Source organism: Acipenser ruthenus, chromosome 9, assembly GCF_902713425.1.
Source record: "Acipenser ruthenus chromosome 9, fAciRut3.2 maternal haplotype, whole genome shotgun sequence".
NCBI lineage: Eukaryota > Metazoa > Chordata > Actinopteri > Acipenseriformes > Acipenseridae > Acipenser > Acipenser ruthenus.
Window position 1 is genome coordinate 1,659,295 of NC_081197.1, and position 25,706 is coordinate 1,685,000.

The following is a 25,706-nucleotide window of genomic DNA, read 5'->3' on the forward strand; positions in this document are numbered from 1 at the left end:
ACTTAGACAACTCTTCAGGAGAAAACAACTGTTGAGCAGTTAAGCACTGCAGGGTATGAAAAGCTTTGCTGTGCAGCTGTTAGTACGCAGGCAGTTGAGACACCAGCCTGCTTTATCCCTATTGATAGCTGATGAGAAGTGGAAATGCATGGACGAAAGCTAAGAATGGGATTGTTTTGATTAGCAGTACCTGGTGAGGTTTGTCAAGCCTGTGGAAGAAGTCACAGTAGATGTACCCCAGCAATCCCTCGGATTCATGGACAACAGCCTGGAAAGGAATGCAAGCAGATCTTACAGACAAGCAAGAACCTCTGAGCAGTCCAGCTGCAGGATTCAGACAATGTACTGCAGATTAGTCTTAAATGATGGGTTAATACTGTAAAAGGACCCACAATAAAAATGCTGGATGCCACTGGGCAAAATTTGCACCAGACCTGCTACTGTTTCCAAATGGTTGAGTATGAAAAGTTTCCAAACGGAAGTGAAGGGTTCGTCAGAGGAATGCTTCTACCAGGCTGGGGAATGTCTTTGTTTAGCACAACGTTACGAGATGAGTCAGTGGCTGCTATTACCAAACCAGTAATTACCAACAGCAAACAGACACTTTATGATGTAGTAATGCATTAATTAATTTGTTTTCAAATGATGCCGACTGTCACATATCAAATTAATCAGGCAGACAATTATTTTATTGTGAAATGCAAAGTTTTTGCCCGAGGAGTGTAATTTCCAGTAGCAGTAAGTGATTCACAATATGCCGGCTACATGTCTGCGTTCAGGATTTTTGGTTTGTTTGTTTGTTTTAAATCTTTAATGCTGATGGAAATTTTAAGATCACAATGTGGTTGCTGGAATTAACACTAGTCTACTTGCACAAAAGCTTTGGCTTTGTTTGAATTAATAAATGATTACATATTCATATGCAAGGATCCAATCTTCCAATCCGCCACCTGTTTATCCGCAGGGTTATAACCTCGCCGCTGCAGTTCGAAACCTCCCCTGCTTTGCTCTCATGGAAAGTTGCGTGTGTGCAGTGCTACACTGCGCAGTTTGGGTGAATATTTCCAGGGATTTCAATAAGACCCCCATTGCATTGCACTTCAAGTAGATGGCAGGTTTTTACTGGTTATTTTTACATCTACGTCTCCGTATTAACACACATTCACCTTGGTGGCCTCATCGAGGAACAAGGCTCCTTTCCATGGACACTGGTGCACAAGAACAAGGCTATGAGGCACTTCAGTTCCTAAAGTTCAGGACTGGAATGGAATCAGTAGACACAGCAGTGAAACGCTGCACATGCAAACACTAATGCCCATTCAGTCAGCTGCGGTGCCACATAAACAGACTCCTGCCAGGACAACGAAGCAGAAACTCACCAGCTTCCGAACATCCTCGCACCACACCTCCCCTCTCTCAGGCTGCTCGGCTTGGAAAGACACACCCAGGAGCTGGCTGAATAGCATGTTCAATCCTTCCATACAGGCTCCCAGCGAGAAGAAGGGGCTGTACAGGCTGGGTTCAATGTTATACCTGGAGAACAAACAACAGGGCAATTAATGATGCAGCGTTAACACAAATCACGTTAGTACACATGCACAAAAAGCAAGGCACACCCAAATCATACTACTGTCATGAATGCATGGCAAATATATTCACGTTATCTAACTAAAGAGACATATCAAAATCTATATAATAATATATATATATATATATATATATATATATATATATATATATATATATATATATATATATATATATATACATATATATATATAACATCCAATTAAACCACTCCATGTGGCTTGAATTATAATGGGCATCATGCATTACTGTAACCAAACACATCATGATATATTAATAGATATTATACAGGACATAGATATTGATTGTATTTTTAAACCAATCCACATTGATAACCAACTCAACCAAATCAAAACATTTGCTTGGATGCGACGCCAACAGGGAATTAGTCAATGCCGTAAAACGGTGACATTAAAAAAGATAACAGTGAAAACGGGAATCACCGCCTTTAAAGAGCAGAATTTATGCACCGAGGGATGGTTTTTTTTGTGTTTTTTTTTTTTTCTAAAGTCTGAATTCTCACACTATTGGGCTACTACGTTCTGGTATCTTGCTCATATGATTTAAAAGGTCTTCTTTTTGACTCGAGGCTGTTGAGTGCTGAGTGAAAAACAAACAAACAAAAAAAAAGTAATTTTCTTCCCTTTTCAGCCTGTCATTAAGACGAGACCCCTGTGCCTCTAATTAGAGCCCTGGCCCAATTGAAAGGGAACGTTTATTAATGTTGCTGAGATCACTCCTGCCCCCTCAGTCATGAGGGTTTCTGGGCTCAAGGAAACCTTTATAACAACTCAGCTGCTGTCACTAAGAGGTGAGCAATTTAAAACCAGGCCTCAAGGCAGAACAGGGCTCATTGACTTGCAGGGGTTTAATCCCGCTGAGACTGATTTGCATACCCAAGCCCTGCCAATCCACATGACTCCCAGTATTGTCTGTGTGTATACTAAGCTGCTGTACGTGTCGAGCTGGAAATAAGACTCCCGTTGCATAGCATAGGGCAGCAGTGTGGAGTAGTGGTTAGGGCTCTGGACTCTTGACCGGAGGGTTGTGGGTTCAATCCCCAGTGGGGGACACTGCTGTTGTACCCTTGAGCAAGGTACTTTACCTGGATTGTTCCAGTAAAAACCCAACTGTAAAATGGGTAATTGTATGTAAAAATAATGTGATATCGTGTAACAATTGTAAGTCGCCCTGGATAAGGGCGTCTGCTAAGAAATAAATAATAATAATAATAATAATAATAGCAGTTTGACCCATTCTTGGTTTTACTATGGGTTTAATATAGCTTGTTACCTATACAATGAAGCTCATATTAAAACCTGGTATGGGTGAAACTGCTATGCAATGGGAGTCTTATTTCTATCCCTCGTTGCTTTAAATACAAAACAGCTTTAAATACAAAACTAGAACCATTAATATCATTGATCACTTTGACTAGGTGTGCCCCCTACGGAAACATGTGCACTTGACACATGTCATTGACAGGCTCCTCCATAAATCAGCAGATTATGATTCTCTCAGCAGCTTGCGGCAAATAATATTGCAGCCACGTTTGATCACAAATTGTATAAGCCATTCTCTGGCGATACCGCTTGATAAAATAATTATGTGACACACTTATCTGGCATCTCCTTACAAGCCCAGATGCTTTCACTATGTGTTCAGTTCTAGTTGCCTGCCATGGACATTTATGTAATGTAGGCTAGATATCAGTGTCTTTACATTAGTAAGCGCCAGCACCATCTAGTGCACAGCCGGTGTACTGCCAGGAAAACAAAAAGAAACTTTTGCAAAGTGGCTATCACTAGATGGCGCTGTATCTGGAGTTAACAATGAGAAACCGGGAATGCATTGATTACTGTGCGTTTCTGCAAAATTTCACTGAGCACATCACAGAGATTGTTACTTCTTGTTCTGTTCATTCACGTATTCTGTATGCAGAAAACCCTGAATTCAGAAGGAAAAACAGGCACTCCAAAAGAGTTTTCCGACTGTCCTAAATTGGGGAATGCTTTCCTTATGCTGCTTTGGAATTTGGCAGCGTCATGCCTGCAGATGGGACACCACGGAGATAAGCAGGCAAGGGCTGGCAAAGGCTTGGCTTTGGGTTTCTAAAAATGTGGAAAACCAAGCAGCGGGATTCTGCATCCCAGTGTGATGTCCTCCTTTTCCCACCGTTAGAAAAAAAAAAGTAATCCCCAAAAGTGCCCCAGCTATTAACATAACAAATAATGTAAGCACAAGCAAAGCCATTGAGAGATGACTCCCCTCTCCTTTGATGAAAAACAGGGCCGTGCTCAGTTCCATTAGCCCAGTTCACCAAAGTCGAAACACTGGCGTTTTCACTGAACTGTAAGCAATGAAGTCTGAGTCTGCAATGAAACTCCTTTGCCAAAGCCCAGTGATACGCTGCACCGGCTGCATCACACCTGAGAATGTGTGGTGTGATTCAGTTATTCAGCGCCTCTAAACACCTCATTTCTATTTCAGGAGCCCAAGGAGACGAATCTACTCTAGTTACCACATCACCCCGCTGGTCACAGCAGGAACATTCCTCTGCAGAGATTGATGTAATTTTATGGCTTGGAAAACCCCAGCAAAATGTGAGGAGTTCCAAATATATATATATCTATATCATCAGCACGCAATTACTGCTTTATTGTCTACAGTAAATACACTTTGAAGAAGCAAAAGTACATTTCTTATAGATGTTTCTTCTTATGCCTGTGGTCATATAAACCAATAAAACATGTTTTAAATAAGATGACTTTATTTATCTCTTCATTTTAAATTCCTTTTTATAAACGGCAGACAAGATCAGAAGGGAGTGCTGCTCTTCTTGTAACAGGTCATATTTCTCTGTGAAAAAGCACTTGAAGTCTATGCTATGAACTGATTCCAAGTGTTCTGTGCAGTTGAGCAAGCCCTTTGATTGTGTGTATAAACCAATAAGAAATGCACACATTACAGAAGAACCCGTCCCGGCTGCAGAAATGTGACAAAGGAGAACATGCATTAGAGCTGCACCAAGCGATTCTCACATTATTGAGACTGAGCTCTCCTCCACTGCAGGGATGTGCTGCTGACACCCAGGGAAGGGGCCACAGTGTTCAATGGGATAATCCACCACTGCAGTTGAAACCGATGATGAAACAGCTGCTTGAATCTGTGTGGATTGCTGTGGAATGCACACACGACCTGCACACTATACGAATGTGTTAAACAGACACAGAGAAAACAGACTGTGCTGTTAAACTGAACATGACCGCAGGTTTACATGTACCATTGGGTAACGTCTCCCTCGTCTCTACTGTGCTCTGGTTTGTTCGCTTGTTTCAATTCAGGGAGTTAGCAGCAAAATATTCTGTTTCCAATCAAATTCTTGCACAAAAGAAAAGTTTGTAGTACTGATCGATATCTGGTACAGTTTGGTGCATGAAGATTTTTTTGATCTAAAAAATCCAAAATAAAGGTGAACCAGGATGTCCTTACCTCTCGGCACGCAGGACTCCGCTGTAGTATGGATGATCCCAAGGCATGAGTTCCTGCAGAAGAAACATACAACAACATGCAAGTCCACTGATTTCATTAATCAAAACAGGCTTTAAAAAAAGCATTCCTTCACAAAACACTCCTTAAAACAGTCCTTCAAGTTTTTGCGAAAGGGGCCCGCACTCTGTCAAAACATGTTGAAAATGCACGCAATGGGAGCTTCGTCAGACAAACTGGAGAAGGTAACTATAGCTTGACTGAAGGTGGGGGGAGGGCAGTGAAATTGTTTAGGAAGCAACAACCTTCTAGTTGATTTAAGACCAGTGATAAAACTGTGGAACAGCTGTCTCGTGTGGCTCAAGGTGTGATGTGCAGGGCGAGTCATGCACACAGGGGAGTATATATTTTCTGCTATAAAGAGTTCCCACACTCTTTCTGAAAGCAACTGTACACTGCACCTTGCAGCACATTACATACTTACTGCATTTTCTGGATTCAGTTTCATCTTCATGTCCCTCATCATGCCAAAGTCCTTCGCTGCTCTGTAGAAAGGGAGCACAACCTGCATTTAACAAGCCCTACGGGAGTATATTGCATGCTGCTAATACACATGCAGTAGTTATTGCCTCTTCACACGCATTTTGATTAATAACAAAACAATGAGCTACTTATTCTAACTCGCTTCCAACTTATTTCAGGAAGCCCAGGTGTCAAAAAAGGCTTTTTTTGTGGCCCAGGTTTGAAATATGACATTTCTGTAAAGCTATAAAAAAAATGTTTTCGTTGATAGTTGATGCCCTTCATGGAAAATATGGATTCGATTCTTGTCTGTTTTCCACACCATTGACTTGTCTGTAAGAGAAGACACATTGCTATAGAAGTGTCTGTTAGAACAGGACAAGATGAAAACGGCCTGTGTTATTACAATCCAATCCAATCCAATCCAATCCAATCCAATCCAATACAATGCAGTTTGCTTGTATATAGCGCTCTTCATGCAGAGTATAGCAGGGCGCTTTGCAATAAAAACTCAAAAAAGACTTGACTGTGCCAGCGTTCCTGATCTGACTCGGGACAGAGTTCCAAAGGCAGGGAGCAGAGCAGCCAAAGGACCCCTCGCTTCGCCTGATTTTAGACTTCTAGGAACAGTGCAGCCTTCGCCATGATCACCGTGAAGGGCCTTATAAGTAGCAAGCAGCATGCATGTATAAATAGGTGTGTTTTAATTTATTTAATACCTGCCAACAAATACTTCTTAAAGGCAATTACTTGCAAATACTTCTTAAAGGCAACTACTGGGAAAATACAAGTATCAGCACACCCCTAATTATTATTATGATGATGATGTGACAGTAAAATGAGTTACTATCATATGTACGCATATATATATCATAATGCGGGGGAGTATTATGGAATATGAGTAAAATATAACAAAATACATTAGTGGGAGTTAACACTGATTATATACATTTTTTTTTAAACACACAAGAAGTCAATTTTGTCGAAATGCTGCCGATACATACCTGTCCGTAAGCTTTTCAGACAGCAATTCAAGAAACTCCATTACAGTCTCTACAGGCAAAGCAAGGAAAGAGAAGGCTGTAAGAGGAGCACGCAGAGCGGTTCAGCACATGCTTGCAGTAGAGGCTGGCTGGGTTGTTCTTTACCTGGGGTTTTAGCCATGGTTCCCTGCAAGGCTCTGTGTGCAAAGGAGCGATACCCCACCAGCTGTGCCAGCTCACGCCTGCAGCTCAGCAGCTCGTCCAGGCAGCTCAGCTGCTCCGGGTTCGGGTACAGGAAGATCTTGTAAGCAGCTTCCCGCACCTACAGACACATTGGAAACAGATGTAAAGAAACAGCGCCATCTACTGTTTGAATGAAACACCAGCCACTGAAAACTATCGGAAAGGGAAGGGGGAGGTGGGCATCACTTTACTTTCTTGGTGATACAATGAAAGTTTGCAGAAATGTAATTATTTATTTAGTCTGAAACTGTTTATAGCCGTTAGATGACCAGCATGTTAATTCTTATACAGTTCTGTCAACATTTGTTAGAACAACCCATTGCTCCTGTAGTTTTGATTTGTTGTGCATGTGAAATCAAACTGCAGCTGAAAATCTTAGGAAATTCTCACACGTACAGGTTTTCATGCAGGATATAAATGACAGATCTTGAGGTGTTCTAATAAATTTTCACACAACTGTATGTAGGTTCGCTGGATGAGGAAGGATTGCAAATATGCTACAATGTGTTACATAGAAGCATGTCCCTTTCTTTACTGTAGGTTTACAACAATTATCGTTATAAGTTATTAATATTAAACAGCTGGACTGCTTTAAGCTTTAAAATCTTTAATTGTGAAAAGTATCAAAATGCACAACACTCTAGACTATTAAGTGAAAGAAAAAAAGAACAGCTTTATTGACAAAAAAAGATTATGTTGTTTTATTAATGCATTATTACATTTAAGTATATAACTTTATTTGTATTTTATTTAAAGCAGCACACTACACTGAATAAAACTCAAACACAACCATCAGCCCTGTATACTCATTCCATTCCATTCTCAAACAAGTACATTCTGACCATTTGGAATACATGTGCTCCACCTAGTGGTAAATGATGGTAAAGCAGCACCTTCGGGAACACAGTATTTTACAAGAGACTGTTCACAATGTTGTGTAACATTCGGATATGAATAATAATAATACAAAAAACAATCCAAAAAAAACATGATGTTGTTTGTGTTGGTTTGAGAGGAATTATACAGTGCTGAAGACCTGAGACAGCAGAGATGTGCTGTTTGAATGAACAATGCCCCTACCTAACCCACCCCAGCTGCTCCTCTTTCCAGTAGACAGCTCTATAAACCCGCTATGATCTACATACCAAGTCGTCCGGTGCGTCTGCGTGCAGCCCGCCGATCTGTATGTAGTTTCCGTCGAGTGCGAAGCAGTGGCGTATGTGATCTGGTAAAGCTTTTTTATCAATTCTGTTTGGGAGGTGAGAGCCCACCAGAAACTCATTATTTAGATCCAAGAGTTTAACATTCAGGTCGACTGCCCTTTTACGCTGTGATAAAAGAAAGCAAGAAAGAAAGTAAGAAAATGCAAGGCACAAAGTGCTGACAGCACCTGGTGTCATGCACGCTCTAGGCTGTGTGGATAGAGTGGTCAGGACATGGTTAAGGACGGCCTGCACCATCATCATCGGACAAATCGATACATTAAATAAGTGGTGTATTATTTTAAGCGTCATTGCATTGCAATTTACATCCCACTAATGCAATTTCAGAAGACAATAATTCTCATGATTACCTTGTCTTTGTCCAGATGAATTCCACTGATCTCAAAATCAAACATAAAAAGCTCAGCCACCCTCCTGTAAATATAAAGCCACAGAGTTTTAATCACAGGTGGATATATTAAACACTATGAATAATATTGTCACATTATTGAGACTCATGACATGCCTAAATAACATGACATCCACATCACTGAAACCACGTGATTGTCATTCACTCCCTAAATAATGCACTGTGTGATTGTGAGTGCAGCGTGGGGAACAGTGGCCCTGTACAGTCTGTATTCAGGTGCGTCCTTGGGCTCTGTACTAGCTGTGGCTGGTGGAAGTAACTGCAGGTCAATGGTCACTGGCCATTGCTCATCCAGACAGCACAGCTGATGCGGGTTCGGATCACTTTATTGGGTCGGATTAGATTACTAGCCACACCTGGTGTGGGGCTGTTGGAAAACAGCACATGGAGTCTCCCTGTCCTGGCATTGTGCTAGAACGCTGGTATTGCAGGGATGGAAATAAGACTCCTGCTGCATAGCAGTTTGACCCATTCCTGGTTTTACTGTGTTTAATATGCTAATAACTCAATATAACCTATCTAACCTATACCATCTCTAAAATAGTACCTTTGAAGAACAGAAATGATTTCACAAAGTGAAAATGTGTTATCGTTAATCAAAATGGATTAAAAATCAATAAATACATAAAAACAGTCCTTGAACTTGTCCCTGAACCGGTCCCCACATGTCTCACTGTGGTGTTGTGGTAAATATCGTTACCTTGTTTCTGGGTCCAAGGAATCCATAACATCTTTGTTGTCCAGCAGGTCCTTCAGACTCTTACAGAGGTCTACATTAGTGTTCAGCCTTAAAAACAAAACAAACACATACATCAGTGTGGTGGACAAGCATTTCAAAAACCTGTTAGCTCTATCCCTCCCAGAGACAGCAGTAACCCTGTAGCAGTGACCTACAGCCCCTCAGCCACGGCTGCAAAGTATCAAGAAAAGGTCAATCTCCATCATTCTTACTTACAGTCAGACAGACAGTGAGCCTCCATCTAGCCCCAGATAGATTCTGATACACTCAAGAGCTACAGATAACAGCATGAAGCTTACTTCTCCACCGCAGTGCCGATCTCTATGCAGGTTTTCTCCGCTGCTTCTCGGAATGCAGGGTCTGGGTGTGCCACTTTAACAAAATCTGCCTGTGGGACAAAAAACAAATCAATCAAATACAACCATAGTATACCACACCAGGAATCAAATACTACCATAGTATATCACACCAGGAATCAAATACTACCATAGTATATCACACCAGGAATCAAATACTACCATAGTATACCACACCAGGAATCAAATACTACCATAGTATACCACACCAGGAATCAAATACTACCCTAGTATATCACACCAGGAATCAAATACTACCATAGTATACCACACCAGGAATCAAATACTACCATAGTATACCACACCAGGAATCAAATACTACCATAGTATACTATGCTATGAATCAAATAGTATCCTAGTATACCATGCTATGGTCGGTTTCTCTTCAAGGAGACCCTTATAAAAGTTTCTCATGGTAAAAGCACAGCAAATTGTAATAAAGCATAGTAAAGCATGATACAGCACAGTAAAGGATAGCAAAGTGTAATAAATCATAGTGAAAGCATAGTAAAGTGTGATAAAGCATAGTAAAGTGTGATAAAGCATGGTAAAGCATAGTAAAGTGTGATAAAGCATGGTAAAGCATAGTAAAGTGTGCTAAAGCATGGTAAAGTAGAGTAAAGTGTGATAAAGCATGGTAAAGCATAGTAAAGTGTGATAAAGCATGGTAAAGCATAGTAAAGTGTGCTAAAGCATGGTAAAGTAGAGTAAAGTGTGATAAAGCATGGTAAAGCATAGTAAAGTGTGATAAAGCATGGTAAAGCATAGTAAAGTGTGATAAAGCATGGTAAAGTGTGATAAAGCATGGTAAAGTGTGATAAAGCATGGTAAAGCATAGGTAAACACTGTAAACCATGGTTGTTTTAACTATGGGAAAACTGCTAAATCACTGCAAATGTACTATGGTAAGTTTTATTTATTTATTTTTATGGGGAGATATGAGAACACAACACTGTTCCTGATGTTCCTATAATAAATCACTGGAAGCTCATAAGAGGAGTCTGGAAGAAGCAGCAGCACACAGCTTACCAAGTCAGCAACTCTGCACAAACTGTCCGAGAGCTGGTCGAATGTTTGCACAGTCTGCGGTCCCGGGGAGATGGTACATGCTCTTTGCACCAGCTGCTGGGTTTCCTCCAGAGCTTTCTCCTGGGCTTTCTCAAACCCTGCCGGGGAGGTCAGCTCCGGCACTCTAAACAGACCCTGTTGAAAGACGATGAACCCCACAGATTTTGTGGGGAGAAGAATAGATTTTTCGTAATATAATTATGAGCTGTTCCTTGCACCAAACACCGAGCTGCATAGGCTAGATTCTCAAAGCTACTTTCTCCAAATCGTCATAAGCACAATATGTATTTATTTACTTTATTTTCGAGACTGCAACTCTCAGCCGCTTTGTGGCTTGGAACTTGGTTTCAGGAGACTCGGGTTCAGGCCCCTGCACTGCACGGCCCACCAGGGGGGACTTGGGCCTGATGATCATTATTATTATTTATTTCTTAGCTGACGCCCTTATCCATGGCGACTTACAATTTTTACAAGATATCACATTATACAGATATCACATTATTTTTTTACATACAATTACCCATTTATACAGTTGGGTTTTTTTACTGGAGCAATCTAGGTAAAGTACCTTGCTCAAGGGTACAGCAGCAGTGTCCCCCACCTGGGATTGAACCCACAACCCTCCGGTCAAGAGTCCAGAGCCCTAACCACTACTCCACACTGCTGCCCACAAAGTTGCCTCAAACTACAGCAAAGTTGCCTCAAACTAGGTCTCCAGGAACCAGGTTTGGAGCCACTGTGTGCGAAAGTGGCTTTGTGTTCCCTCAGATTTAGGTGCTTCGCAACAGAGTAAAATGCATTTAGTTTTCTCAAGTATTGTAAGCTTCTTGTTTTTTGTTGTCAATCACTTACCACATTTCTCCCAAGGAGATCCAGTTTTCTGTGTTGCCTTGCATTGAAAGCAGCTTCCACCGGCGACCACGACGTCGTGACATTTCTGCACACAGCCTTTAATCTGAAGTGTTTTAAAGTGAACACAACCCGCCTGCTTGCTAGCATGGTCCTTCAGGCGCAATCCCAGAATCTGAATAGTGCTGTTAGCGCTATTGTTAACGACCTGTAATGAAAACTTCCTTGAGCAAATCTGCGTTTCTATTGAAATCACAACACCTTGTTTACAACGACTGCAGTTATATAACTGTTTCAATCTGTCCTGGACAGTCGTGGCCACGGGGGAATTTAAAATGACAATGTAACCCCGCTGACTGGTCTAATCTTTGCTCTCTTGAGAAACCAGATTACAGTACGCTTCACATTGCAATGCTGACACAGGACGCAGACATATTGGAAACCTATTGTTTTACCACAAATGTACTATTCGCAACTCTGAGGGGAAAAAATAAAGAAACAAAGCAACGAGTTTAAATAGATATATATATTTAATAAAATATTGTATTTTATTTCCTGGTTGAAAGTGTCGTGTTTCTTCGTTTTCTGGAGGGTTAAGCCTGTGTGATTGTGGTGAATCTGCTCGTGGGTGACCCCCGGTGACGCAGTTTTTAAGCGTCTGTCTGGGTCTTAAAGGTGCAGTGTGGCACAATCACTGCATTGCAACGCACAGCGCAAGTTATTTTTACAGTAAACTGTTGTTCATTGTTTTAAAATGCATATATACATCAAATACATCATTTACGGATTTCCAGTTAAACACTATTTTACTGAATCAAACATTGTAATCATTGTGGATGTATGATTTTTAAAAGGTTGTGTACACCACCCAATGGTGGTCATTTAATCCAAAACAGAATTAATTGCGTGTTTGGGGCGGTTATTTTGCAACACGTTTTTTTTTTTTTTCTTTTTTTTTTTTTTTAATTGATCATTTGCTATGTTATTTTTCCATTCATTTTGTAGTTTAATGGTGTTTCTGTAATTTCTGGATTGTAATCAAAGTAATGTTATGGGAGCATTGTAGCCATCTTTATGTGCACCACCCTAATATACATCTAAACGATCTAAATAACTAGTGAGGCTTACTATGACTGTGTGAGCTCAACATCCCGTATTATTTGTGTTATTATCGCTGATCACGCACTCACGCACACACGCACACACGGGCAGCAGTGTGGAGTAGTGGTTAGTGCTCTTGGCTCTTGACCCGGAGGGTCCTGGGTTCAATCCCAGATGGGAGACACTGCTGCTGTACCCTTGCGCAAGGTACTTTACTTAGCTTGTTCCAGTAAAAAACCAACTGTATAAATGGGCAATTCTATGTAAAATAATAATGTAACGTCTTGTAACAATTATAAGTCGCCCTGGATAAGAGCGTCTGCTAAGAAATAAATAAATAACAACATGGGGCAGGTATTTTAGCGTCAGGTATAAAAATATTCAATTTATTAAACAGGCCGTACATGAGTTTTGCAGAAATTAAAGTGCACCAGAACTAGGGTTGGATACCGACGCAAGTCGTGAATACACACACCCACACATCAGACGGCTACCCTGTCACAAGCATTATACCCTGTATCTTTCTAAACGAGGGACTTAGGGGAGCTCTCTAATAAAAGCTGAATCTCGAAACAATAGTTGTGTGAATATAGTACTTGTTACAGATGTGTATAATAGTCCCATCGCAGTCTGATACGCGACGGGCTACTGATTAAGTTTGAAGCTTGCGTGTTTTTATTGTGTTGTTTGTACATTGCAACTGTCTTTTTATATATTGTTTTCCTGCAACTCTTTGTAAATAGGGCATCTGTCTCATTGGTTAAATAAACACATACATAATAAATACAATAAAAATGTGAAAGGTAGGGAAATGAAATGTACATATCATATGCCGTCCTTGTTAGACGGTTTTAAATACGAGGTAAAGACACGGGAAACGTCTCCCTTCCTGGAATAAATATAGAAATATAACATGTGGGCCATATGTATATTTTATTATTTTATTTTATTATTTCACTAAGTTTAAACAACAAAACAGCGCTGAGTGTATGCATGACTTCATCCGATAGTAGAACCAACAGGCGCTTTCAATTATGTTACATCCTGTTCATTGTGGAGGATAGCGGCAGCCGTCTCCAGCGTCGGTTCAGTGCTACAGACAGTATTATATTACATTATTAAGGATAGGAGGAGCGCGGAGCAGCAGCACAAAGCACAGCCACTTAACCAGCCATGGAGATGAGGACGGCGGATTTTGTGTTTGTGTACCGCTCTGAACACAACCTGAAAGAGAATGTACACGAGTTCATCAGAATTGTTAAAGAAGACGCCGATCTAGAAGTCGAAGAAGAAGAAATGCCAGATAAGGGGGACGTGTTGGTAAAAATATATGCGCCTTTCCTCCAACTGAGCAAGACGGCAGAAATTCTGAAACTGAAAATGCCGCTACAGACCGCTTCAGAACCGCTATCCGTGGCTGAGGTCAGTTAATGATAACGTTACTATTCATTATTGTAATATTATGGGTGACTACTACAATTTAAAATGATGCAATCGCGCACAATTGTATCAGGCTATATTCATAAATCACGGGCAGCACTGATTTCATCGCGGCGGTGGTCACAAGTTCCAGTAGTAGTCTGCTGTGTTGTAACATTATTCTGAAACACTGTATTATTAACCAGCTGTTTGCATGCACAAACGTGTGCACAATATTTCAGTCCTTACAAACCACACCCAAATGACAAAGTTGCAGTTTACTGTCCTTGTCGAGAAAATATTGACTTCATCCTTCCCATATACAACGAATACATTGAGTACACGCGGCACCTTTGATGTCAGCCTTGCTCTAAATAATATCATCAGTAAAGACAAGAAGGGTCACTTACATGCCACTATAGACAAGGCGCCGCTTTATTTAACCATTAGTGTGTGCAGTTAGCGTCTGGAATTTAAAATGCTAGCCCTGGTCTTGGCATACATACAGTTAACATGCGGGATCAGTTTACTTAAGTAAACAAATGGCGAAGGCGGCCTGATGTCTGTGTGTAGTGTGGCTACATCAGACTGCGGGAAACAACAACACAATACAAACACAAGATAAGGACAGCTCTGATGATGTCTGTGTGTAGTGTAGCTACATCAGACTGCGGGAAACAACACCACAATACAAACACAAGATAAGGACAGCTCTGATGATGTCTGTGTGTAGTGTAGCTACATCAGACTGCGGGATACAACACCACAATACAAACACAAGATAAGGACAGCTCTGATGATGTCTGTGTGTAGTGTAGCTACATCAGACTGCGGGATACAACACCACAATACAAACACAAGATAAGGACAGCTCTGATGATGTCTGTGTGTAGTGTGGCTACATCAGACTGCGGGATACAACAACACAATACAAACACAAGATAAGGACAGCTCTGATGATGTCTGTGTGTAGTGTGGCTACATCAGACTGCAGGATACAACAACACAATACAAACACAAGATAAGGACAGCTCTGATGATGTCTGTGTGTAGTGTGGCTACATCAGACTGCGGGAAACAACAACACAATACAAACACAAGATAAGGACAGCTCTGATGATGTCTGTGTGTAGTGTAGCTACATCAGACTGCGGGATAGAACAACACAATACAAACACAAGATAAGGACAGCTCTGATGATGTCTGTGTGTAGTGTGGCTACATCAGACTGCGGGAAACAACAACACAATACAAACACAAGATAAGGACAGCTCTGATGATGTCTGTGTGTAGTGTAGCTACATCAGACTGCGGGATACAACAACACAATACAAACACAAGATAAGGACAGCTCTGATGATGTCTGTGTGTAGTGTAGCTACATCAGACTGCGGGATACAACACCACAATACAAACTCAAGATAAGGACAGCTCTGATGATGTCTGTGTGTAGTGTAGCTACATCAGACTGCGGGATACAACAACACAATACAAACACAAGATAAGGACAGCTCTGATGATGTCTGTGTGTAGTGTAGCTACATCAGACTGCGGGATACAACACCACAATACAAACACAAGATAAGGACAGCTCTGATGATGTCTGTGTGTAGTGTAGCTACATCAACTGTCTCGAGGTCGGAATGTGGAACTCAATTACCGCCGGTCGCAGCAGTTGCATGGGAAGCCGGTTGTTCAAAACAAAAGCTTTTTGCCTCTAAAGAAAAGAACCAGCTATTTTTACTTATGAGAAAGAAAGCAGCCCTTGTTCACAGTCCAATGCACCTAGCCTGTAAATGAATTAAACACAAATCTTATGCAACAGGTTAGCAACGCATGGGAACACATTGTGTCTATATATAGACATTCAAACAAACGCTACAATGGGTTTAAAATCAGGTCCATAAGATTTGGGCGGTTGTTTCATTCATAAACATTCGATTTACAGCAATGTGCACTTTGAACAAAAGGTTTGCTTGTTTCCCCAAGTCAAAATAATTTTAGCACCAAGATGAAATGAATCGAAATGGGTTTTTCTAAGACGCAAAAGGTGGCTATAAATACATTTTTTATTAAGCTCAAGCGACCCTTTTAATTTCCCTTAAATGGGTTGTACAGGGAACATAAAAAGTGAAATAAGTAAGGTGTTCAAGCCTCTATGAGACACGTGTTAATTGCATTGCACTGTTGCACTGTAGCACTATAAAACTGTGCATTCTTGTCTTAACGCACGCAGTCAAGCACTCAGTTGGTTCATTCTCGGATTAGACGCAGCGCTAGCAGCAGTACTGTATCACCAGGTTTCACTGCAACACCAAACCTCCTAAAAATAGATATCAGCATTCATGTGTTCCTGTTTAACTCCACACATTGCATTACTACAATTGTATTAACAGGCTTTATTTCTGTCCAAGAAACACACCCCCTAATTAACCAGCAGTAGTAATGCAAAGCCCTTGATGAGCGATGAGAAGCTTTTATAGGGGAACTTCTCCACTAAACATTGCACTTATAGTATAATTTAATACGTCTCTAGTATAAGAGATGTCATCTCCTGCAGTTTAACACGTCTCTATAGGGACTCTTATTGTATAAGAGATGTCATCTCCTGCAGTTTAACACGTCTCTATAGGGACTCTTATTGTATAAGATATGTCATCTCCTGCAGTTTAACACGTCTCTATAGGGACTCTTATTGTATAAGAGATGTCATCTCCTGCAGTTTAACACGTCTCTATAGGAACTCTTATTGTATAAGAGATGTCATCTCCTGCAGTTTAACACGTCTCTATAGGGCCTCTTATTGTATAAGATATGTCATCTCCTGCAGTTTAACACGTCTCTATAGGGACTCTTATTGTATAAGAGATGTCATCTCCTGCAGTTTGGGCGGTAATATTATCTTCGGAGAAATTAGTGTTAAATTCATCAAAATTTAAAGAAAGAGTGAAGTTAATAGAAAGATCAATTTTACAAAAGGTACCAGGTGTGCGTGTGTGTGTGTGTGTGCGTGTGTGTGTGTGTGTGTGTGAGTGTGTGTGTGGTGTGTGTGTGTGTGTGTGTGTGTGTGTGTGTGTGTGTGTGTGCGTGTGTGTGTGTATGTGTGTGTGTCTGTGTGTGTGTGTGTGTTTATTTGATTTAACATTGGAATTAGTTCCTTGCACTGGACGACATCTGTGCACATTATACAATGTACTGGAAGTTTGGCAAATACGTCACTGTGATTGGTTGATTTCTGATATGTGATTTATAGTACATTTAAAATGCCACTCTGCCCTATTACAGTATGTGTGTGCTTTATAATTCCTTGCCTAAATATGAGATGCAATAGTTGACAACCCCCCCATACTCATTTCACATTCTTTTCATTATTTTTATTATAGATTAAAAGCCTCATTGTGGGCACTGCCTCCTTCCTAAAAATCCCATTTAAGGCCCCAGGGGTGCTGACCTATGCAGAGCCGGTGTATACCATTTATTTAAAGGGAGAGTTTTTTTCAGTTCACTGATAGGGTGTCTGTTCTGTTTCAGGAGATCATGACGTCAGAAAGTGGAGAATGCCTGGACTGGAATCTCTTGATGAAGCGCTGGCAGGGTCTGGTCAGGAACTTTGAGAGTGAACCCCAGTGCGAGGATGTGAGCGCAACCTACACCCATAACGAAGGCCTCTTCGAGAACATTGAAGAGGAGGAGTCCTTCTTCCGGCCTGCTTTGAGATCTCTACTGGTAATAACCCGTCCCAATTGCATTGAAACCGCTATATGACTGTCATTTAAGCCATCTCTCCCCTACAAGCACCTCTGTGTATTTGCATGTAAAAAAGTACATTGTGTTCTGATTTTTTCAATCAAAAAGTAATTTGGTACTAAAGCAGTAAGAGGCTGGTATATTCTCTGAATGAAACAATACTGCTCTCTGTACAGAATGTGCACAGAATGTGCAGAACAGAGACGTTTGCTTCTGTTATTTTCTGTTATAGAAACTGGTGTCTTTCTTTCAGACGTACCACATTCTTACCAACATTGATGTAAGCAAGGAAAGAGGTGCAAAGCGCCAGAAAGGTAAGAAAGAGGCTCTTTTCATTGTAGCCACATCTGAAAATTCTAGAAAGTGCATACAGTATCCCACACCTCCAGTGTCCTGCAACTACAAATGCCATCCGTATGATTCTGTAACCAGCCTAATGGATGGATTACCCCTAATTAGGGAAGAGTATTGTTGCCTGTTTCATGTGATAATAAAACTGCACATTTCCATTACTGAAAATCACAGAATGATTTGAATGTATTTATCATACCAACAGATAAAGTAGGAAGCAGGTGTGGGTCTGTTTTAGTAGAGAACTGAAGAAATAGAAGCAAATGAAACATGATGGAAGGCTTTACTAAAGTCTTGTCTGTATAACATGATCTTTTTCATTTTTACAAGACAAAATATGTACAGAAAAATGCCATTACAGGATTTGTAAAAATATTCTATGTGAGAAATTCACAAATACAAACAATCACTGAAATAGACCTAAGCATAATCTGATGATCTGATCTCTTGCTGTTAGTATTCCTCTTACCTGTTCTCTTTGTATTCCTCTTGCCTGTGCTCTTTATATTCACCTTACCTGTGCTCTTTGTATTAATCTTACCTGTGCTCTTTGTATTCCTCTTACCTGTGCTCTTTGCATTCCTCTTACCTGTGCTCTTTGTATTCATCTTACCTGTGCTCTTTGTATTCCTCTTACCTGTGCTCTTTGCATTCCTCTTACCTGTGCTCTTTGTATTCATCTTACCTGTGCTCTTTGCATTCCTCTTACCTGTGCTCTTTGTATGTATCTTACCTGTGCTCTTTGTATTCCTCTTACCTGTGCTCTTTGTATTCCTCTTACCTGTGCTCTTTGTATTCATCTTACCTGTGCTCTTTGTATGTATCTTACCTGTGCTCTTTGTATTCCTCTTACCTGTGCTCTTTGCATTCCTCTTACCTGTGCTCTTTGTATTCCTCTTACCTGTGCTCTTTGCATTCCTCTTACCTGTGCTCTTTGTATTCCTCTTACCTGTGCTCTTTGTATTCCTCTTACCTGTGCTCTTTGTATTCCTCTTACCTGTGCTCTTTGTATTCCTCATACCTGTGCTCTTTGTATTCCTCTTACCTGTGCTCTTTGCATTCCTCTTACCTGTGCTCTTTGTATTCCTCTTACCTGTGCTCCTTGTATTCATCTTACCTGTGCAGCTCTTTCTATTCCTCTTACCTGTGGTCTTTGTATTCATCTTACCTGTGCAGCTCTTTGTATTCCTCTTACCTGTGCTCTTTGTGTCCTCTTAGGCTTGCTGTACCTGCAAATGAAGGGAGCCATCAAGACATCCTTCACACTGCATGATCCGAGCGTGTATTTTAAAAAGAACACTCAAAGCCAGAATGGGTTCACATTGCTAAGTGACAATGGTGAGTAAGAAACAGCAGCCTGGGTGTGGTGGAAAAAGGGGGCATCTTTATGGAAATGATAGTAAGCGTAATAGGTAACTCTTTACATTATGTGTCTCTAATTATATGTATTTACATAGTAGTTACTAAGTAAATACATGTGTACTTACACATAATTACAATGTTATTATGCATAGTTACAATGTTCTTAATATGTAAATCGTTTTGCATATATGTAAGTACACAATTGTATCAGAAAAGGGTTAGGTTTAGAGTTAGAGTTAGGGTTAAGGTTAGGGTTATAGTTAGTTAGGATAAGGGTTAGGAACATTGTAACTATGCATAATAACATTGTAATTATGTGTTAGTACACATTTATTTACTAACTACTGTGTAAATACACAGTAATTAGAGACTCAATGCAAAATTTTACAGCATAATAAATAATGAACTAAGAAGAAACAACAACAGGAAACGCTAGGAGACACACACAGTAGGAAGTTACCTTAGGGAAGTGCAGCTGATGTAAAGTATCCCTTTTATGTGATTTTTCTTTCAGACAGCTTCATATCAAACAGGGACGATATAGCTTTACTCAACAGAACGTGGGCCAAACCCTACTTGAAGCTGCAGCCCCTCTCCAGAATCAGGAATTATTTTGGAGAGAAGATAGCTCTGTACTTCGCCTTCGTTGAGACGCTGCAGTTATCCTTGATCATTCCTGCACTTATTGGGTTTTGCATTTTCGTATACGGCCTTCATTTAAGGTAAGAGAAAGTGGTGCCTGTACGGCAGGTGAAATCAGTGTATCACGAACGGGATGGGCCTCAAATGCACAGTCATGCAATTTTGTTTTTAGTACAATGCTTTTTAGCGAGGGTTTTAAAACATTCCCACATTGCATCAATTATTCAATATTTGGGGGGTATTTATATTATATATATTATATATAATATTTAAGAAGTATGTCTGTTTTTTTTACAATAGAGAACTGTGTGTACAGTAAAACTGATGAAGTGTCCGTTTTAATTGTGCTTCTATTAACCAGCATAGTCTGTCATCATTCCACCAATGAACATCTGATGGGGCACAACATTCAGACCCTGTGCCGGTCGCCTCAAATGCTCAGCATCGAAGTGAACAAAACTTTAGACAGCATCAGGTAATGCATGCTCTTATTTTACATATACATAGTTTTATGCCGTGAGAAAAATATCCTGTAATAGTGCCTTACACAAGATGTGGGTAAAAACAGACCCAAACAGCTCAGTCGTATTTACAGGGTGCGCAATAAGCAAAGGGCTGTGTAATATGCACAGGGGTGTGTGGTATGTACAGGGCTGTGTCATATGGGATGTGTGATATGCACAGGGCTGTGTGATATGGGGTGTGTGATATGCACAGGGCTGTGATATGCACAGGGCTGTGTGATATGTACAGGGCTGTGTGATATGGGGTGTGTGATATGCACAGGGCTGTGTGATATGCACAGGGGTGTGTGATATGCACAGGGCTGTGATATGCACAGGGGTGTGTGATATGTACAGGGCTGTGTCATATGGGATGTGTGATATGCACAGGGCTGTGTGATATGCACAGGGCTGTGTGATATGCACAGGGCTGTGTGATATGCACAGGGCTGTGTGACATGGGCTGTTCAGCTAGAACACACAGGGGGTTCAGCTAGAATACACAGCAGGGTCCACAGGGCAGACTGGCAGAGCGGAGCCCCTTCCACTGAACCTGTTCACAGACACGTGCTTCCTTACATCGACAGGGGGAAGTGCCACAACCTGGAGTGGAGGAGGAGGATGCTGGTGAACACCATTAACCAGACCTGCTTGATAGGAGGCAGCTACATACCAGTGCAGTGAGTATCACTAAACATCATCCGCAAATCTACCTGGAGGGCTTACAACTGTCTGGAAATGCATTTGTCTCAGTGGCAGATGAACATAGATTATATACTGTATATATATATATAATAGATGAATAAATTATTTCAACAACTTTGCAAATGGAATGGAAGTAATACAAACATGATTCAGGGGGCTAGCCAACACTGGACCGTTAACTGGTCTGCTGCTGTATCATAGATCTAGTTATTTTTCCTAGATGTGTAAAGTTTTGAAATAGTTCAATTAAAAAACAAAAAAAGAATTAATATTTCTAGTAATTGCTTTGAAAATCAGACTCATACAAGATGCTCTTATTCGCTACAGCCTTGTTTTGTAATAATGATCACATTGATTGCACTCTTTCATTTCCAAAATCTGCAAACCCTGTATTCATACTTACAGGGTCACTTTGACTGTGTGAATTCGGACACTTCGTGTTGATATTTAATATAATATAATAATGCAATACCCAGTACATTACTCTGAATCTGCATTATCTATATCCTTAACGTACCCAGTTTGTATTCCAGCTGCAGTGCTTAACATGTGAATTACACTCAGCTGAATGCCTGTAAAATGCATTCTTTTTCTTTCTTTCTTTTCTGTTTTTCAAGGGTGAACTTTGATGACTTCTCCACCATAATAAAGTCCTCTTTGGACAATGATGCCACTCCGGTTTTTGCTTTAATTGTTTGTCTCTGGGGTAAGCTGTCCTCCCTTCCTGTCTGTCTGGTATCATAAAGGGCTGCTCCTCTCTCTTTCTGTTGGTATTGCCTTGCCTGTATCAAACACAACCCTTATTGAGGTTATCCATTGTAAATGAATACAGTCACTTTAACCAGGAAAGTCCCGTTGAGTCCCGTTAAACACACAAATTGAAATGAGCACAACCAATACAAACAAGTTCATCTAATTACAAGAAACAATTCAGGAGCACCGGCCAAAGCAAAAGCATGTCTCGGCTACACAGATGTAATTGTGCATGCTTTAAATCAGCTGTGATATCCCATGCTTGCCTGTGCTTTTGAATGTTTTTACAGCACCCTGGTTAATCAGGCAGTGTGTTCTATAATTCAAATTCAAAGGAATTTCATTAGAATTGCAAAGCGTCAATGGAGTAGCATCTGTATTTTCCAGTTCTGAAGATTTATAACAGCGCACACACACACACAGAGGGTCTTTATAATCACGTTATAATCCCACACTACCTGAAAGGTTAAAAATATTTGAATGAAAGTCGAGAGAGGCACATAGACAGATACACAGATAGACAGACAGACAGACAGACAGGCACACACACAGACAGACACATAGACAGACAGACAGACAGACACACAGACAGACAGACACACAGAGACAGATAGACAGACAGACAGACACACAAACAGACAGACACAGACAGACAGACACAGACAGGCAGGCAGACAGACAGAGACACAGACAGACACACAGACAGACAGACAGAGACAGCTAGACAGACAGACAGACACACAAAGAGACAGACACAGACAGACAGACACAGACAGGCAGACACATAGACACACAGACAGATGGACAGACAGGCACACACACAGACAGACACATAGACACACAGACAGACAGACAGACACACAGACAGACAGACACACAGACAGACAGACAGGCACCATCAGTACATAAGGGTTCCCATTTTTTTAATCAGGACCTTGAAAATGGCCACACATTCCTAAATACTATGTACATAATAATAAAAGTAATTCACTGTGTTTCATATTTAAAAAAAAGTAGGCAGCTTTCATTATCTTAAAACTCAAATCAGTTTAACATTACAAGTACACAGCTGATTGTGCTGGTAGTAAAATGCATTGCTGGAAAGTGTATATGCAACTGCCACTGTTTCCAGCCACTTCCTCCGAGTGATTTGATTTGTGAGGAAGGGAGTGACGTTCCTGTAATTGTCCAGGCTGTGCGGAGGCAGCTTCCTGATCCTGATTCACACGCAGCAATGAGTAAAATCTGCTTCACTGGCTTTCACAGACCTAAATATGGGCAGCAGTGTGGAGTAGTGGTTAGGGCTCTGGACTCTTGACCGGAGGGTCGTGGGTTCAATCACAGGTGGAGGACACTGCTGTTATACCCTTAAGCAAGGTACTTTACCTAGATTGCTCCAGTAAAAACCCAACTGTATAAATGGGTAATTCTATGTAAAAATAATGTGATATCTTGTAACAATTGTAAGTCGCCCTGGATAAGGGCGTCTGCTAAGAAATAAATAATAATACTAATAAATACCTGAAAAGAGTGTTTGTTCCTAGGAGACACAAACGCCCTTAAGGATCTGCTGTCAAAAGCAAAGCATGCATGTGTCACACTTCCCTGGTAGTACCACATGCTTTGGTTACCTGCTTTGTTTACCAAATTAAACTATTCATTTCCATTTCTTTTTCTGTACTATTCTGTACATGCTGGTGGTATACCTCATGGTGCTGTACATACTGGTGCTATACCTCATGGTCCTGTACATACATACATTTTTTTCATTATTGAGAATGTTTGACAACTCAGGAATGGATATTTGTTGCAGGAACAATTTTCCTTGAGCTGTGGAAAAGAAAAACGGTGACTCTTGCACACAAGTGGAAAGTAAAAGATTACGAAAGCAACGAGCCGGATCGAACTGAATTTGTGGGAAGCAAAATTAAAAAGGTACAGAGCATAGGGAGTAGCATCCCAACAAACACCCATTTATTAATATGAGATGAAAGGTACAGAGCATAGGGAGTAGCATCCCAACAAACACCCATTTATTAATATGAGATGAAAGGTACAGAGCATAGGGAGTAGCATCCCAACAAACACCCATTTATTAATATGAGATGAAAGGTACAGAGCATAGGGAGTAGCATCCCAACAAACACCCATTTATTAATATGAGATGAAAGGTACAGAGCATAGGGAGTAGCATCCCAACAAACACCCATTTATTAATATGAGATGAAAGGTACAGAGCATAGGGAGTAGCATCCCAACAAACACCCATTTATTAATATGAGATGAAAGCATTTGTTTATAAAAGATAATAGCTGAATGCATGTTTCATAGTGGTAAGTACGCTTGACTTGTTTATAAAAGAGAATATGAGATGAATGCATTTTGAATGCATTCAAATCTTGTAAATGTCACTTTCTCTGTGGTTGCAGGACTTGGTCACTGGAGCAGAGATGATGTACTACCCCACCAAGCTCCGCTACATGAAGATATTTGTATCGTTTTCTGTTCTTCTGCTTCTGGTAAGAGTCATAGATATATGCAAAACCATTTCAAGATTTCTTATAGAATGTTGGCATTGTTTATATGGTGTCAAATAGAGTACAGGACATGAATAGTCATGTAATTACATTGTAATAATGTGGTAACTAATAATGGTCCCTCCTCGTGCTGGTAACCACAATGTATTTAAATGTAAATAGCCTTGTGAACAACACATTACACAGTAACACAATGGAACAGGTCAATCCCATGTAGGGGCTTCCATTTTATCATTAAATTCGTGAGATATGGACTAAAAATAAACTGGTAAAATTCTTTTGATGCGATTGATAAAGATATTGAAATGTTTTTCTAATTACTTTACTAGTTTCTTAGTAGCAGTTCTTCAGAAAACATTATAATTGACTATTGTTACAAAGCTAAACAGAGGGTCAGGACTTGATCATTTGTGTTTAATTAACGATGAAGTAATATTGCCAGTAAATTGTCCATGCACTATGTGTGTGTCCTATACCTTTCACCAGTGTCCCCTGTATTCCATTACAGAACGAAACACTCAATAAGAGAGTTGAGAAAGGCCTCACAGAAAACTCATATCTTTGTGTTTGAAAGGTTGGCCTGGTTCTGGTCAGTGTATTCGGGGTGGTCGTTTACAAGACCGTGACAAGGATCTGGGTGCAGACTAAGAATCCAGTGGAGAGCTACGTGCTGTCCTCAGTGGTCAGCGCGTTTCTGAACATGCTGTCCATCATGATCCTGGGACAGGTGCGGCCCTGCTTCTTTACTTGCTGTCGGTGCTTCAGGTTCTTTTCGTGTCTCTTTCTGTTCTCCCTTTACCTTTGCATGGTGTTTGCCATCGTGCCGAGCGGTTCTTATTGCAGTCACTGAAACACAGTCTGTATTTTTTGTTAAGTACGTTGTGTTGGAGTTTTTTGCCCTTGGGTTCGAAAGCTGCTCTTCCATTCTGCTGCACACATACTGTATTTAATGTAGGCTCCATCTGAGTGGCTTGCCCATTGTTACTGGTTCCAGACACTGAGTTAGGGTGGAAGCATTGGAAAATAAGTATCGTAATACACAGAGTCCTTAAACACTTACTTTTAAAACATTTTCGCCCATGAAGTGCCATTGTCTTCATTTCAGGACAGGCTGCTTT

The 25,706-nt window shown here is 40.6% G+C and overlaps 2 protein-coding genes across 13 annotated transcripts in view; one reads left to right on the plus strand and one right to left on the minus strand.

Moving 5' to 3' along the window:
• LOC117407539 (mitochondrial intermediate peptidase-like) overlaps nt 1-12,066 on the minus strand; it is a 44,317-nt gene extending 32,251 nt beyond the window's left edge. The window contains exons 1-12 of one of the 2 annotated variants that reach the window (XM_059030651.1): nt 11,472-12,060; nt 10,581-10,754; nt 9,495-9,583; nt 9,157-9,243; nt 8,398-8,461; nt 7,970-8,152; nt 6,747-6,903; nt 6,603-6,651; nt 5,561-5,621; nt 5,080-5,132; nt 1,380-1,533; nt 191-268 (exon numbers count right to left, since the gene is read on the minus strand). In XM_059030651.1, the coding sequence (XP_058886634.1) occupies nt 191-268; nt 1,380-1,533; nt 5,080-5,132; nt 5,561-5,621; nt 6,603-6,651; nt 6,747-6,903; nt 7,970-8,152; nt 8,398-8,461; nt 9,157-9,243; nt 9,495-9,583; nt 10,581-10,754; nt 11,472-11,618 (1,296 nt within the window). In that variant the 5' untranslated portion in view covers nt 11,619-12,060. Of the gene's footprint in view, nt 1-190; nt 269-1,379; nt 1,534-5,079; nt 5,133-5,560; nt 5,622-6,602; nt 6,652-6,746; nt 6,904-7,969; nt 8,153-8,397; nt 8,462-9,156; nt 9,244-9,494; nt 9,584-10,580; nt 10,755-11,471 lie in introns of both variants that reach the window. The other variant, XM_059030652.1, reaches the window with a different exon arrangement.
• A 1,602-nt stretch (nt 12,067-13,668) lies between these two features.
• LOC117406644 (anoctamin-7-like) overlaps nt 13,669-25,706 on the plus strand; it is a 23,002-nt gene continuing 10,964 nt past the window's right edge. For 10 of the 11 annotated variants that reach the window (XR_009329572.1, XR_009329574.1, XR_009329575.1 and 7 more), the window contains exons 1-11: nt 13,669-13,991; nt 17,520-17,714; nt 17,989-18,049; nt 19,305-19,424; nt 19,963-20,170; nt 20,452-20,565; nt 21,181-21,273; nt 21,916-22,004; nt 23,865-23,986; nt 24,481-24,570; nt 25,163-25,315. Coding sequence is in view for 6 of the 11 variants with exons in the window: in XM_059030653.1 (XP_058886636.1) it covers nt 13,743-13,991; nt 17,520-17,714; nt 17,989-18,049; nt 19,305-19,424; nt 19,963-20,170; nt 20,452-20,565; nt 21,181-21,273; nt 21,916-22,004; nt 23,865-23,986; nt 24,481-24,570; nt 25,163-25,315 (1,494 nt within the window). In the remaining 5 variants the exon portion in view is untranslated. The remainder of the gene's footprint in view (nt 13,992-17,519; nt 17,715-17,988; nt 18,050-19,304; nt 19,425-19,962; nt 20,171-20,451; nt 20,566-21,180; nt 21,274-21,915; nt 22,005-23,864; nt 23,987-24,480; nt 24,571-25,162; nt 25,316-25,706) is intronic. The other variant, XM_059030655.1, reaches the window with a different exon arrangement.